Raw genomic sequence first — 13,325 nt, forward strand, 5'->3', positions numbered from 1 at the left:
ATGCTGCCCTCGCAGGAGGCCTCCAAGCTCTACCACGAGCACTACATGCGGAACTCGCGGGCCATCGGCGTGCTATGGGCCATCTTCACCATCTGCTTCGCCATCATCAACGTGGTGGTCTTCATCCAGCCCTACTGGGTGGGCGACAGCGTGAGCACCCCTAAACCTGGCTACTTCGGCCTCTTCCACTACTGTGTGGGCAGCGGGCTGGCGGGCCGAGAGCTCACCTGCCGCGGCTCGTTCACCGACTTCAGCACCATCCCGTCCGGCGCCTTCAAGGCGGCCGCCTTCTTCGTGCTGCTCTCCATGGTGCTGATCCTCGGCTGCATCACCTGCTTTGCGCTTTTCTTCTTCTGCAACACGGCCACGGTCTACAAGATCTGCGCCTGGATGCAGCTCTTGGCAGGTAGGGGAGGGGCGGGGGCGGGACCCCTAGAACAGACGCCGAGGACGGGGCTCTTTTCTTCCGAGACCCCTTTTTGAAGGAGTCAGAGATAGATTCTGCTCCTCTGTCTAAAGACACACCTCCTTCACTGACTCTCAGTAGCCCCAGGGGAGGGGATTCTATGAGAGAGACACGTTGGGGCAGAGGGCAGAGGCTTAGAGCTAAGTCTATATAGGTTTGTGTGCTTGGATGTGGGAAGATTGCGTTTATTGATGTGTTAAGCATTTTGTCTGAGTTTCTGAGGGTCTCTGAGAGTCTCTTTTGGCTGTCTTAGGGGAAATAATTGTCTGAATGAGGAGTTACTCTATATGTGAGCGATTTCTGTTGCACTGAAAAAAAGCATGAGATGGGGAATCAAGAGCTCTGACTTTGACCTTTAACTTGCTTATGTTATCAACTTCGATGTTTCACTTTACTTCTCTGAGGCTCTGTTTTCTCATCTGTAAAACAGTGGAGAAGATTCCAAATACTCATGAAAAAGTATTTTATAAACTATGAAGTGCTGTGAAAAGATGAGGGGGGTTGGGGAAGGCTGTCTATTGTGTCTATCCAGTGTTTGAAATGTGGGTGGTTGACAACACCTGGAAACATGGGTCTCTGGAGGGCAAGTCTCCAGCACCCCCTACCCCAAAGGCAGAAAGGGTTCTGGTGCCATGCCTAGTGAGAATGAGTCTCTGGGGACTCTCTGAAATGTTTGGCTCAGACAGACACCTTGCTCTAAAGACCAGAGAAGGGCCTTTTGGGAGTAGGAACTGCTGAGACAGTTTTCCAGGATCCATTAGAGACCCCCTCCCCCCATCCCTGCCTACCTTTCAATCGAAGACAGATTTTGAAGATTCAGCAGCTTGGGTATTTGCCTAATTGCAGGCAGGGAAGAGAGTTGGGCTGGGGAAAATGGGGCCAGGATATGGCAGGGATATGGAGAAGGAAGACAGATGAAGATTTGGTGAAGGAAAAAGCTTAGAGCATTCCAGGGTTGAGAAAGAAAAGGGAAAATGTGATGCTTATGCAGCTAAGATGGTTTTTAAAAATAAGTATCTCAGGATATTCAACAAGTGTCAGCCCCTTCAAAAGAGACCTCCTGTAGAAGGTGTTCTGTCACTTGCTGATGATTCCACTGCTTAAAACACTGTAAGGAATTGTCTTTGGATTGTGAGGCATATGCTCTTGAACATTGTCATGGAGGGAAAACTACCATCTTTTCAAGGAGGTCTCTGGTTTTTGGAAATGGCCAAGTGTAGAAAACACAGGAGGTGATCAAATTGAGAATGGTCGCTGGAGATGAAGGTCAAGGTGTGAAAGCAAAATCAGGAGACTGGTTTGCTTGCCCAGGAGGACTGTTACAAATGCTTGGAGGAATTATGGGCTCATTGGAAGAACTAATCAAACTCTCAAAAGGACTGCCTTGCAGAAGTCAGCATTTATTCAGTATGGACACGCTGGTGGGCTTGTTTCAAGTCCATCTCACTACAATCAACTTAGATGGAGGTCTTTTAAGATTCTGGAGAAAATGAGAAAGGAGAATTGTAGGATGTGTGTGGGGGTATCTGTCAATTCCCAGAAAGTGATTTCCATTCTACTCTTATAAGGTGAGCTAGAAACAATATAAACTCAGCTGGAACTCCCATTTTCTGAACCTTAATTTGTAGTCTGCAGATGGGTTGTTGACCTCTTGCTCTTCCAAATCTCTGTAATCCATGTGGATTTAATCTTGGGGATTTGATGAACTATCCAACAACCCCATGTAAATATAGAATTTCATGGATCTGAGAAATCAGCTTCTTTGAACCCTGCCTTCTTCCACTCCTATCTTAGAGAGAGGAAACTGAGCCTGGAGAAGTGAAGGTCACACAGCCGGTAATAGAGTAAACTAGGCTTGACTCCTGGCCCAGTGCTCTTTCCCTTGTCTTACTGCCCCACTCCAAAGGTGGTTCTCAGAGTTGAGCAGTTCATTCTATCTGACTTAGAGATTTCTGAGCTCTGGGCAAGTGATTGATTCACTTTGCTTAATAAAGGGCAGGGGCTGGAGCACTGGACTACTAGTCATGGCATTGTGCTGGGGTGTGTGACTCACCATGCAGTGTTAAGCAACCATTTTTAGCTTAAATCTCAAAGTTTTCTCATCTGTACAATGGGGGACTAATCAGTGAGATTAGTGGATTTAAAATATGTCTTTCAGCCATGTGGGGTTCCTAGAATACCTCTTTCACTAAGATCATTCTACTTAGAAAGGGAGAAATCAGTCATCCTCAGAGAAACTGCAGAGAAGAAGAGGACCTTGTTTGTATCACATAAGAAGTAGAGAGCCTTCTCTGGCAGTCCAGTGGTTAAGACTCTGTGCTTCTATTGCAAGCAGCATGGGTTCAATCCCTGGTTGGGGAACTAAGATCCCGCATGCCATGCAGCAAAAAAAAAAAAAAGAAAAAAAGAAAAAGAAAAGAAAAAAATTAGAATGCCTGTTGTATAGTTATTGTTCAAGTGAACATTTACTCAGGTTTTTTGTTTGTTTTTGTTTTTGGCTGCATTATGAAGCATGTTGGATATTAGTTCCCCTCCTAAAGATAAAACCCCTGCCCCCTGCATTGAGAACATAGCCTTAACCACTAGACTGCCAGGGAAGTCCCTTTACTTAAATATTTTAGAGTCTTCTGAGTGCAGAGCACTGGACCATTGGGAAAATACAAAGAGATATTTATTCCCTTCTGTATTTCTCACCTGCTCAGTGAACATCCCTCTGCTAGGTGCTGCAACACTGAGATCAACTCTGACCTCAAGGCTCCTAGGTCTAATAGCACAGTCTCTGCTCACAGGAAGCTTACCGTCTAGCTGAATCACTATATTGGTCAGCACTCTCTCAGTGAAGTGACAGAAAGCCAACTCAAGCTGACTTAAGTAAATTAAAATAAGGTAAAGGGGGTAGATATGCAGATGACACCACCCTTATGGCAGAAAGCAAAGAAGAACAAAAGAGCCTCTTGATGAAAGTGAAAGAGGAGAGTGAAAAAGTTGGCTTAAAACTCAATTCAGAAATCTAAGATTATCCCATCGCTTCATGGCAAATAGATGGGGAAACAATGGAAACAGTGACAGACTTTATTTTCTTGGGCTCCAGAGTCACTGCAGATGGTGACTGCAGCCATGAAATTAAAAGACACTTGTTCCTTGGAAGAAAAGCTATGACTAACCAAGACAGCATATTAAAAGGCAGAGATATTACTTTGTCAACAAAGATCTGTCTAGTCAAAGCTATAGTTTTTCCAGTAGTTATGTATGGATGTGAGAGTTGGACTATAAAGAAAGCTAAGCGCCAAAGGATTGATGGTTTCAAACTGTAGTGCTGGAGAAGGCTCTTGAGAGTCCCTTGGACTGCAAGGAGATCCAACCAGTCAATTCTAAAGGAGATCAGTCCTGAATATTCATTGGAAGGACTGATGCTGCAGCTGAAACTCCAATACTTTGGCTACTTGATGCAAAGAACTGACTCATTTGAAAAGACCCTGATGCTGGGAAAGATTGAAGGTGGGAGGAGAAGGGGACAACAGAGGATGAGATGGTTGGATGGCATCACCGACTCAACGGACATGAGTTTGAGTAAGCTCCGGGAGTTGGTGATGGACAGGGAAGCCTGGCGTGCTGCAGTCCATGGGGTTGCAAAGAGTTGGACATGACTGAGCAACTGAACTGAACTGAACTGGAAGAGGGTAGTGGTTTTGGCTCACATACATTAATAGTCAGGAGCACTGGCTTCAGGCATGGATGGATCCAGATGCTCAAATAATGTCATTAAAAATAAGTCTCTCTCCATTTTCTGATTTCTCTATGTTGGCTTGTTGTTAAGTTTACTTCTCTTTTGAAGGTGATAAGTATGGCTACCAGCAGCTCTGAATTTACATTGCTTCAACTTAGCACTGCCTGTGGACAAAAGAACACTTGTTATTCAGTGATTGCAGAAAAAGTTCCAGGGCTCATTCTGATTGGCTCAGCTTTGGTCAAGTGTCCACCTCTTAATGAATCAGTGAGACTTTATCTAAGGTCTCAGCCACATGCCCATTCCTGGGACACATGAACTGATAGGGGAGAAAGAAATTCCCACACAGGGAAATCAGGTGTGACCACTGGAGGAGAGGTACTGTAGGTTAGACAATTGCAGACAGAAACCTCCCCCTGGACAGTCTGAGCACTAATATGTGCTCAACCTTAGGTGCTGTGGAAACCCAGAGCAGTTGAGGAGGCTGCTGGCTTATTGGGGAGGTGAAGCTTGAGTAGGGCTGGGTGTGGCTAGATGTGAAGTTTGAGAGAGCATTCTGAACGGAGGGGAAGATCATGGTGGAGAAACAGAGGGGAGAAAGCCACATCTGGCTTGAGTGTGGGCTTTACTTAGGGGAACAGCAGGGAACGAGGCCAGGAAGGAATGATAGAGCTCCAGTGTGCGAGGCTCTGAGCACTGGGTCAGAAATTTTAGATTTTAATCAGCAGGTAGTTCAAAGCTATGACCACTGTTATTATTCAGGAAAAAACAGTTAACAATTTCTGAGCCTTTATTATATGCTTGACCACATGCTAAACATTTACTTGCACACTATTATTGACTCCTCACAACCTCCCTATGGAGTAGGTACCCTAATGAATATTTCATAGGTGCGAACACTGAGCCTCAGAAAGGAGAGTCATTTGTCCAAGGTCATACAGTGGGTAAGCGGTCGAGCCAGAATTGTAACCCTGTCTGTCTAACTTGAAAGCCCAAGGATTTATGAAGGATTTATAAAGGAACATTCAGGATGGGAATAAAGACAGGATGAATTTGCCAGAAGAGCTGAATGCTAAGTGGAAAGACTAGGAGACTCAGGTGGCTCTTTGTGGAGTGAGGCGTCAGCTTTTCAGGGCTTGTCAGAATCTCTCTGCTGTGCTTTATCTGGTCTTTCCCATTTACGAGGTGCTAGCCATTTTCACATTCATTATGTCATTTGCTCTTCATCTGTTAAAATGACTTGTCTAAAGGTCAGACATCTAGCGAAGGGAGGAGCTGAAACTTCATATGAGTCTAAATGGATCTAGAACCTGTTTTTACCCCTGAACTGGAACCCAAGATGTGAATACACAGATTTTAACGGTAAGGTCAATGTACTGAGTGCTTACCTGTGGGCTGAGTGAGGTTAGCTAAGGGGAGGTTGCTGGCTGGAAGCCTGCTTCAGGGTCGGAGAGGGCAGTGTGGAGAAGTGGTGGAGGACTTAGAATTCCTGCTCTGCCACCTCCCAGTTGTGTTCCTTGGATAAATGGGGTTTCTTCTCCGATTCTCAGTTCCCTTTTCTGTAAGATAGAGATGTTTATTGTACCTACTTCAGAGGTGATGGAAAGAAAGAAATGAAGCCATGGGGCTGAAATGCTGAGTGTGGTTCCTGGCGTACGGTGATCAATCGATGAATGGTCACTCTTCTTCCTGTGACGTAGTCTGCGTGAAAAGCTGTTTGTGAGGAGTCCTTGCTGCTCAGGTGAAAGACTCTGGACGTGCTGAGATGATCAGAGGCCTTGAGAAGCCAAGGACTGTTAGCTAGGAAGGGTCCTACTCATCAGCTGGCTCCACATCCTCACTGTAGAGATGAAAAAACTGAGTTCCAGAGAGAAGAGACAGATTCATAGTCACCAAGTGAGACTCTTCTGTCTACAGAAGGGAGATGATTCTGACCACATTTACTCAGTGTTGAGAGCCTACTATGTGCAAGGCACTGACTGGTGCTAGAATCACCATGGAGAAGAGAGCATGTGAGATGGAGTGGGAGCTGGGGAGACTGATGGTGACACCAGGGGTTGGGTAGTGATCAGAGGTGAGCATCTTCCAGCCTAAGATGTGTGTCCTAAATCATCAGGGGTCTCTGTACTACAAACAGCAATGTCACTACAGCTTAGAATATGTATCCACATTCTTCCCCACTTCCTTGGGTTATGTTTCACATCTGGTTTGGGGTTTTCTTCATCCAGAGAGTCTTTGTTGTATGCAGTGAGACTGCTGTGCACATTTGGGGACTTTCTTTCCTCCCACCCTTTTTCCCTCCCTCCTTTTCTTTCTCCACCAACTCTCCTTCCTTCTTTCTTGCTTTCACCTTCCTTCCCTCCGTCCCTTCTTTCATTTTTTTTGCTTTGTTCCCTGTCTCCCTACACCCTTCCTTTCTTTCTCACACCAGTCCTCCTACTGACAGCCTCCTCTGTGTGTTAGGCTCAGGGAAGCCTGAGTGAGTCCTCTTTCCCAGGTATTTCCCACGCGGTCCAGTGGTTGAGATTCCGAACTTCCCCTGCAGGGGGCGCGGGTTCCATCTCTGGTCAGGAAAGTTCTGCATGCTGCGTGGTTTGTGCTGTGCTGTGCCTGGGCTTAGTCCCTCAGTCGTGTCGGACTCTTTGTGACCCCATGGACTGTGGCCCGCCAGGCTCCTCTGTCCATGGGGATTCTCCAGGCAAAAATACTAGGGTGAGTTTCCATGCCTTCCTCCAGGGGATCTTCCCAACCCAGGGTTCGAACCCAGGTCTCCCGCACTGCAGGCAGATTCTTGACCATCTGAGACACCAAGGAAGCCCAACAATACTGAACTGGGTAGCCTATCCCTTCTTCAGGGGATCTTCCCAACCTAGGAATTGAGCCGGGGTCTCCTGCATTGCAGGCGGATTCTTTACCATCCAAGCTACCAGGGAAGCCCATGGTATTGCCAAGGGGGAAAAGAAAAGGAGTCCTTGCTCATAGTCTAATGGGAGATATAGGAAAGAAATCAGATCATCACACTGTAGGATGACGCATGAAATGACTGAATCTCGCAAGGGTATCTTGGGGGCATGCACTTCTGACACATTAAGGACAGCCAGGGAAGTCTTCCAGAAAAGTTCAGCATTTGAGATGAGTCTTAAAGGATGGTGAGGAAGGAGAAGGGGAACCAGGCACAAGAGACAGTATGATTTAAGGTGTGGAGGAGGGGAAAGCCTGGTGCATTTCTGGCGCCACAATCACTTAGTGTGAGGGGAGGTGAGCGCGGAGACTGGGAAGATGGACAAGGGCTGCGCCGTGGATGCCTTGTACACCACGCTGAGGAGTTTAGACTTTATAAGCAGCAGATAGTTGCTGACTTTTTAAAAAGTGTTTAAAATTCTTTGACTTTTGTTTTCCTTTTGGAAAAGTTAATACGTTGCACATGAAACAAAATTCAAAAGATAAAATGACGTACAATCAGATATGTGTCCTCCCTGCTCTCATCCCTCAGGGATCCTCCCAGAGGTCTCTTCCCAGGGGCAAACACTTTTACCATTTCTTGAGTATCCTTTCTGAGAAACTGCATAAATATGCAAGCAAATGCCAACAATGTTTTGTTTTTTTTTTCATCAACGGTATACTAGTTACCTATTGCTGCAGAGGAAATTACTCCCAAACCCAGTGGCTTACGCATTTCTTATCTCTGTTTCTGTGAGTCACAGGAATTTGGGAGCAGCTTAGATGGGTAGTTCTGGCTCGAGGTCTCTCATGAAGTTGCATCCAAGACCTCAGTGAGGACTGGGGTCAGCTGAAGCTTGATTTGGGTTGGAGGAGACCTCAGAATGAGTGATCTGAGAGACAGAAAGAAGAAGATACATTGTGCATCCCCCTCTTTTGGTAACAACTTTATTGGGATATAAACCATGTGCCACAAAATTCACATGTATAAAGTGTACAATTCAGTGGTTTTTAGTATATTTACAGAGTGGTGTAACCATTACCACAATTGATTTTAAGATATTTACATCACCTCAAGAAGAAGGCTTATACCCTTAGGTTGTCACCCCCTAAGCCTACCATCCCCATCCTCTCCCTCCTCTAAGCAACCTTTAACCTACTCTCTTATCTAGTAAGACTGTTCTGGGCATTTTGTATAAATTGTTGTTGTTTAGTCACTAAGACATGTCTGATTCTTTTGCAATCTCATGGACTGTAGCCTACCAGGCTTCTCTGTCCATGGGGTTTCCCAGGCAAGAACAGGAGTGGCTTGCCATTTCCATCTCCACTTGTGTGAATAGAATCATATAATTTGTGGTCTTTGTGACTGACCTCTTTCACTTAGCATAATGTTTTCAAGGTTCATTCATGATGTAGCATATGTCAATATTTCTTCCTTTTTTATGGCAGAATAATATTCCATTGTATGGATATACCACATTGTGTTTATCCATTTATCAGCTGTTGGACATTTGGGTTGTTTCTATCTTTTGGCTATTTTGAATACTGTTGCTGTGAATATTTGTGTACAAGTTTTTGTGTGGATACATGTTTTCGGTTCCCTTGGATATATATGTGGGAGTGGAATTGTTGGCTCAAGTGGCAACTTTAACATTTTGAAGAGCTGCTAGGTTGTTTTCCAAAGTGGTAGAATCATTTTACATTCCCACCAGCAAGTGTGTGAGGGTTCTTATTCATATCCTCATCAACACTTGTGTTATTATCTTTTTTTTTTAATCTGACTTTTTGATTATAGCCATCCTAGTGGGTATGAACTGGTAATTCACTGTGGGTTTGGTTTGCATTTCTCTAACAATTAAACATCTTTTCACATGCTTGTTTGCCATTTGCATATCTTCTTTGGAGAAACATTTATTCAAGTCCTTTGCCCATTTTTTTTCTGTCAGTTTTATTGAGATATAATTGACACATAGCACTGTATAAGTTTCAGACATACAGCATAATTTGGTTTACATATGAATAATTATCACAATAAGTTTAGCAAACATCCATCAGCTTCAGTTCAGTTCAGTTCAGTTTGCTCAGCCGTGTCCGACTCTTTGAGACCCCAGGGACTGTAGCACACCAGGCCTCCGTGTCCATCACCAACTCCCGGAGTTCACTCAAACTCATGTCCATCGAGTCAGTGATGCCATCCAGCCATCTCATCCTCTGTCGTCGTCCCCTTCTCCTCCTGCCCCCAGTCCCTTCCAGCATCAGGGTCTTTTCCAATGAGTCAACTCTTTGCATGAGGTGGCCAAAGTATTGGAGTTTCAGCTTTAGCGTCAGTCCTTCCAATGAACACCCAGGACTGGTCTCCTTTAGGATGGATTGTTTGGATCTCCTTGCAGTCCAAATGACTCTCAAGAGTCTTCTCCAACACCACAGTTCAAAAGCATCAATTCTTCGGCGCTCAGCTTTCTTCACAGTCCAACTCTCACATCCATACGTGACCACTGGAAAAACCATAGCCTTGACTAGGCGGACCTTTGTTGGCAAAGTAATATCTCTGCTTTTCAATATACTATCTAGGTTGGTCATAACTTTCCTTCCAAGGAGTAAGCGTCTTTTAATTTCATTTTTTTGCTGCAATCACCATCTGCAGTGATTATGTAGATACAAAATTAAAGAAATAGAAAAATATTTTTTGTGTGATAAGAACTGTTACAATTTACTCTTTTTTGTTTGCTTTTAGGATTTACTCTCAACAACTTTCATATATAATATACAGCAGTGGCAATTATATTTCTAATACTGTACATTATATTCCTAGTACTTATTTATCTTATCCCTGGAAGTCTGTACCTTTTGACCACCTTCATCCTATTCTGTCTCACCCCACCCCCACCTCTGATAACCACAAGTCATCTGATTTCTTTTTCTGATTTTTTTAAGTATAATTTACCTACTGTGCTATGTTAGTTCCTATCATACAACATAGTGATTTGATATTTCTATATATTTCAGAATGATCACCATGATAATTCTGGTTACTCTGTTACTGTACAAAGATATTATATAGTTATTCACTATATTCCCCACACTGTACCTCACATACCCATAACTCGTTTATTTTGCAGCTGGGAGTTTGTACCTCTTAATCTCTCACTCACTTATTTCTTTCCTCTCTACATCCCCTTCCCCTTTACCCATTTTCAAATTGGGTTATTTTTCTTTTGACTATTGAGGTGTAAGAGTTGTTTTTATTCTTGATATAAGTCCCTTATCAGATATATGATTTGCATATATTTTCTAGTATTCTATGGCTATCTTTTCACCTTCTTGATAGTGTTCTTTGTAGCACTAAAGTTTTAAATTTGTATAAAGTCCAGCTTATCATTCTGTTGTTGTTACTTGTTCTTTAGGTGTCATATCTAAGAATCTGTTTCCAAATCCAAGGTTACAAAAATTTACCTGTATGTTTTTTTCTAAGAGTTTTATAGTTTTCATGCTTACACTTAGGGCTCTGATCCATTTGAGTTAATTTTTGTGTATGGCGTAAGGTAAGGGTTCAACTTCGTTCTTTTACTTGTGGCTGTCCAGTTGTCCCAGCAGTGTTTATTGAAAAGAGTGTTCTTTCTGAGTTGAATGGTCTTGGCGCCCTCACCTAAAATCAACTGACTATGGGTTAATTTCTGGACTCTCACTTCTGTTCTGTTGACCTCTATGTCTACCCTTATGCCAGTAACAGACTGTCTTGATGACTGTTGCTTTCTAGTGAGTTTTCCAATCAGGAAGTGTGAGTCCTCCAACTGCGTTCCTTTTTCAAGATTGTTTTGGGCATCATACTGCCTTTTTCTGAAAAGACTGAAGTATAGTTGATTTACACAATATTTAATATTGTGTTAGTTTCATGTGTGCAACAGTGATTCAGTTATATATTTTTCAGATTATATTCCATTATAAGTTATTATAAGATACTGAGTATAGTTCCCTGTGTTATATAGTAAATCCTTGTTGTGTATCTATTTTATGTATAGAATTTTGTGTCTGTGCATCCCTTATTCTTCATTTATTCCTTTCCCCTCTGGTAGCAATAAGCTGGTTTTCTAGTTGTGAGTCTGTTTCTGTTTTGTATGAGATTCTCTGAGTCTGTCCATGTTGCCGCAGGTGACAGTATTTCATTATTTTTATGACTGAATAATATTCCAGTGTGTGTGTGTGTGTGTATATATATATATATATATCACTTTTTTTTGGTCTTTTCTGGATATATGCCCGGGGTGGGATAGCTGGATCATATGTTGCCTCTATTTTTGGTATTTTAGGGAACCTGCATACTGTTCTTCATTGTGGCTGCAATAATTTACATCCCCACCAACAGTGTAGGAGGGTTCTCTGTGCTCCACATCCTCTCCAGCATTTGTTATTTGTAGACTTTTCGAGGATAGCCATTCTGACTAGTGTGCGGTGATACCTCATTGTGGTTTTTATTTGCATTTCTCTAATAATGAGCGATGTTGAGCATCTTTTCAGGTGCCTATTGGCCATCTGTACGTCTTCTTCAGAGAAATGTCTTCTGCCTTGCTCATTTAAAAATTGGATTATTTGGTTCTTTTGAGTTGTATGAGTTATTTATGTATTTTGGTTATTAACCCCTTGTCAGTTGCACAGTTTGTAAATATTTTCTCCCATTCTGTAGGGTGTCTTTTCATTTTGTTGATGGTTTTCTTCGGTATGCAAAAGTTTTTAAATTTGATTAGGTTCCATTTGCTTATTTTTGCTTTTATTTCTTTTGCCTTGGGAGACTGATTCAAGAAAATATTGCTACACTTTATTTCAGAGAATGTTTTGCCTGTGTTCTCTTTTAGGAGTTTTATGGTGTCATGTCTTATATTTAGGTCTTTAAGCCACTTTGAGTTTATTTTTGTATATGGTGTGAGGGAATGTTCTAATTTAATTGATTTACATGTGGCTGTCCAGCTTTCCCAACACCCCTTGCGGAAGAGACTATCTTTTTCCCATTGTACCTTCTTGCCTCCTTTGTCGTAGCAACTGCCTTTTATGTTCTAATCTCAGACATCACAGACCACTTCTGCCACACTCTATTTTTAGAAGTGAGTTACTAAATCCAGCCCACATTCAAGGGGAGGAGAATTCAGCTCCTCCTCTTGAAAAGAAGTATATTTTAAAAGTTGTGGACATATTTAAAAACCACCACAAATGGTAGGATACTAAACAGTTGGTTTGTCTTGCTTTTTAAACTCAACAACATATTTGGAAATTGTACCAAATCAGTGTATAGAGAGTTACTTTTTCTTTAAGAGCTGCATAATATACTTTTTTTTCCCAAGATTTCTTTGGTGTGGACCATTTTTAAAGTCTTTAATGAATTAGTTACAATATTGGTTCTGTTTTATGTTTTTGGTTTTTTGGCCACAAGGCATGTGGAGATTCTTAGTTCTCCCCGACCAAGCATTGAACTGACACCCCCTGCACTGGAAGGCAAAGCCTTAACCATTGGGCTGCCGGGGAATTCCTATAATATACTTTTGTATGGATGCGTCATCATTTAGAAATCAATATTTAAATTGTTTACAACATCTTGCCATAACAATATTTCAATGGATAATGTTGTATATAAATAATTAAGACACATATGTAAGTATTAGGATAAAATAAAGACCTAGAGTGGAATTGCTGGATTAAATGGTCTGTGTTTACAATTTTGACAGATTCAGTCATAGGCTCCTCCACAGAAGTTACACAAAGATATACTCATAGCAACAGTGTATGAGGGTACCTGTTTCCCCACATTCTTGCCAACTGAATGTGTTATCAAATATTTTGACAACCCAATGGGCAAAAAGTACTCTCTTATGGTAGTAATTTGTCTTTCTCTTAGGAATGAGGTTGAGTGCCTTTTATATATACAGGCAAACCTCATTTTACTGCAGTTCACTTTATTACACCTCACAGATATTGCCCCCCCCTTTTTTTTTAATAATAATTTGAAGCTTTGTGGCAACTCTGTGTTGAGCAAGTTGATTGGTGCCATTTACCCGATAGCATTTGCTCCCTTTTTGTCTCTTTGCCACATTTTGGTAATTCTCACAATATTTCAAACTTTTTCATTATTTTATTTGTTATGGTTGATCTGTGATCAGTGATCTTTGTAATTGTTTTGGCATTTACTTTAGCTATAAAGGATTT

General features: G+C 42.3%; 1 protein-coding gene across 1 annotated transcript in view; it reads left to right on the top strand.

Moving 5' to 3' along the window:
• LHFPL4 (LHFPL tetraspan subfamily member 4) overlaps positions 1-13,325 on the top strand; it is a 28,113-nt gene continuing 14,788 nt past the window's right edge. Inside the window, exon 1 of the mRNA XM_055557438.1 lies at positions 1-406. Within this exon, the coding sequence (XP_055413413.1) occupies positions 1-406 (406 nt within the window). The remainder of the gene's footprint in view (positions 407-13,325) is intronic.

The sequence above is a fragment of the Bubalus kerabau genome, chromosome 20, assembly GCF_029407905.1.
Source record: "Bubalus kerabau isolate K-KA32 ecotype Philippines breed swamp buffalo chromosome 20, PCC_UOA_SB_1v2, whole genome shotgun sequence".
NCBI classification, from domain to species: domain Eukaryota; kingdom Metazoa; phylum Chordata; class Mammalia; order Artiodactyla; family Bovidae; genus Bubalus; species Bubalus kerabau.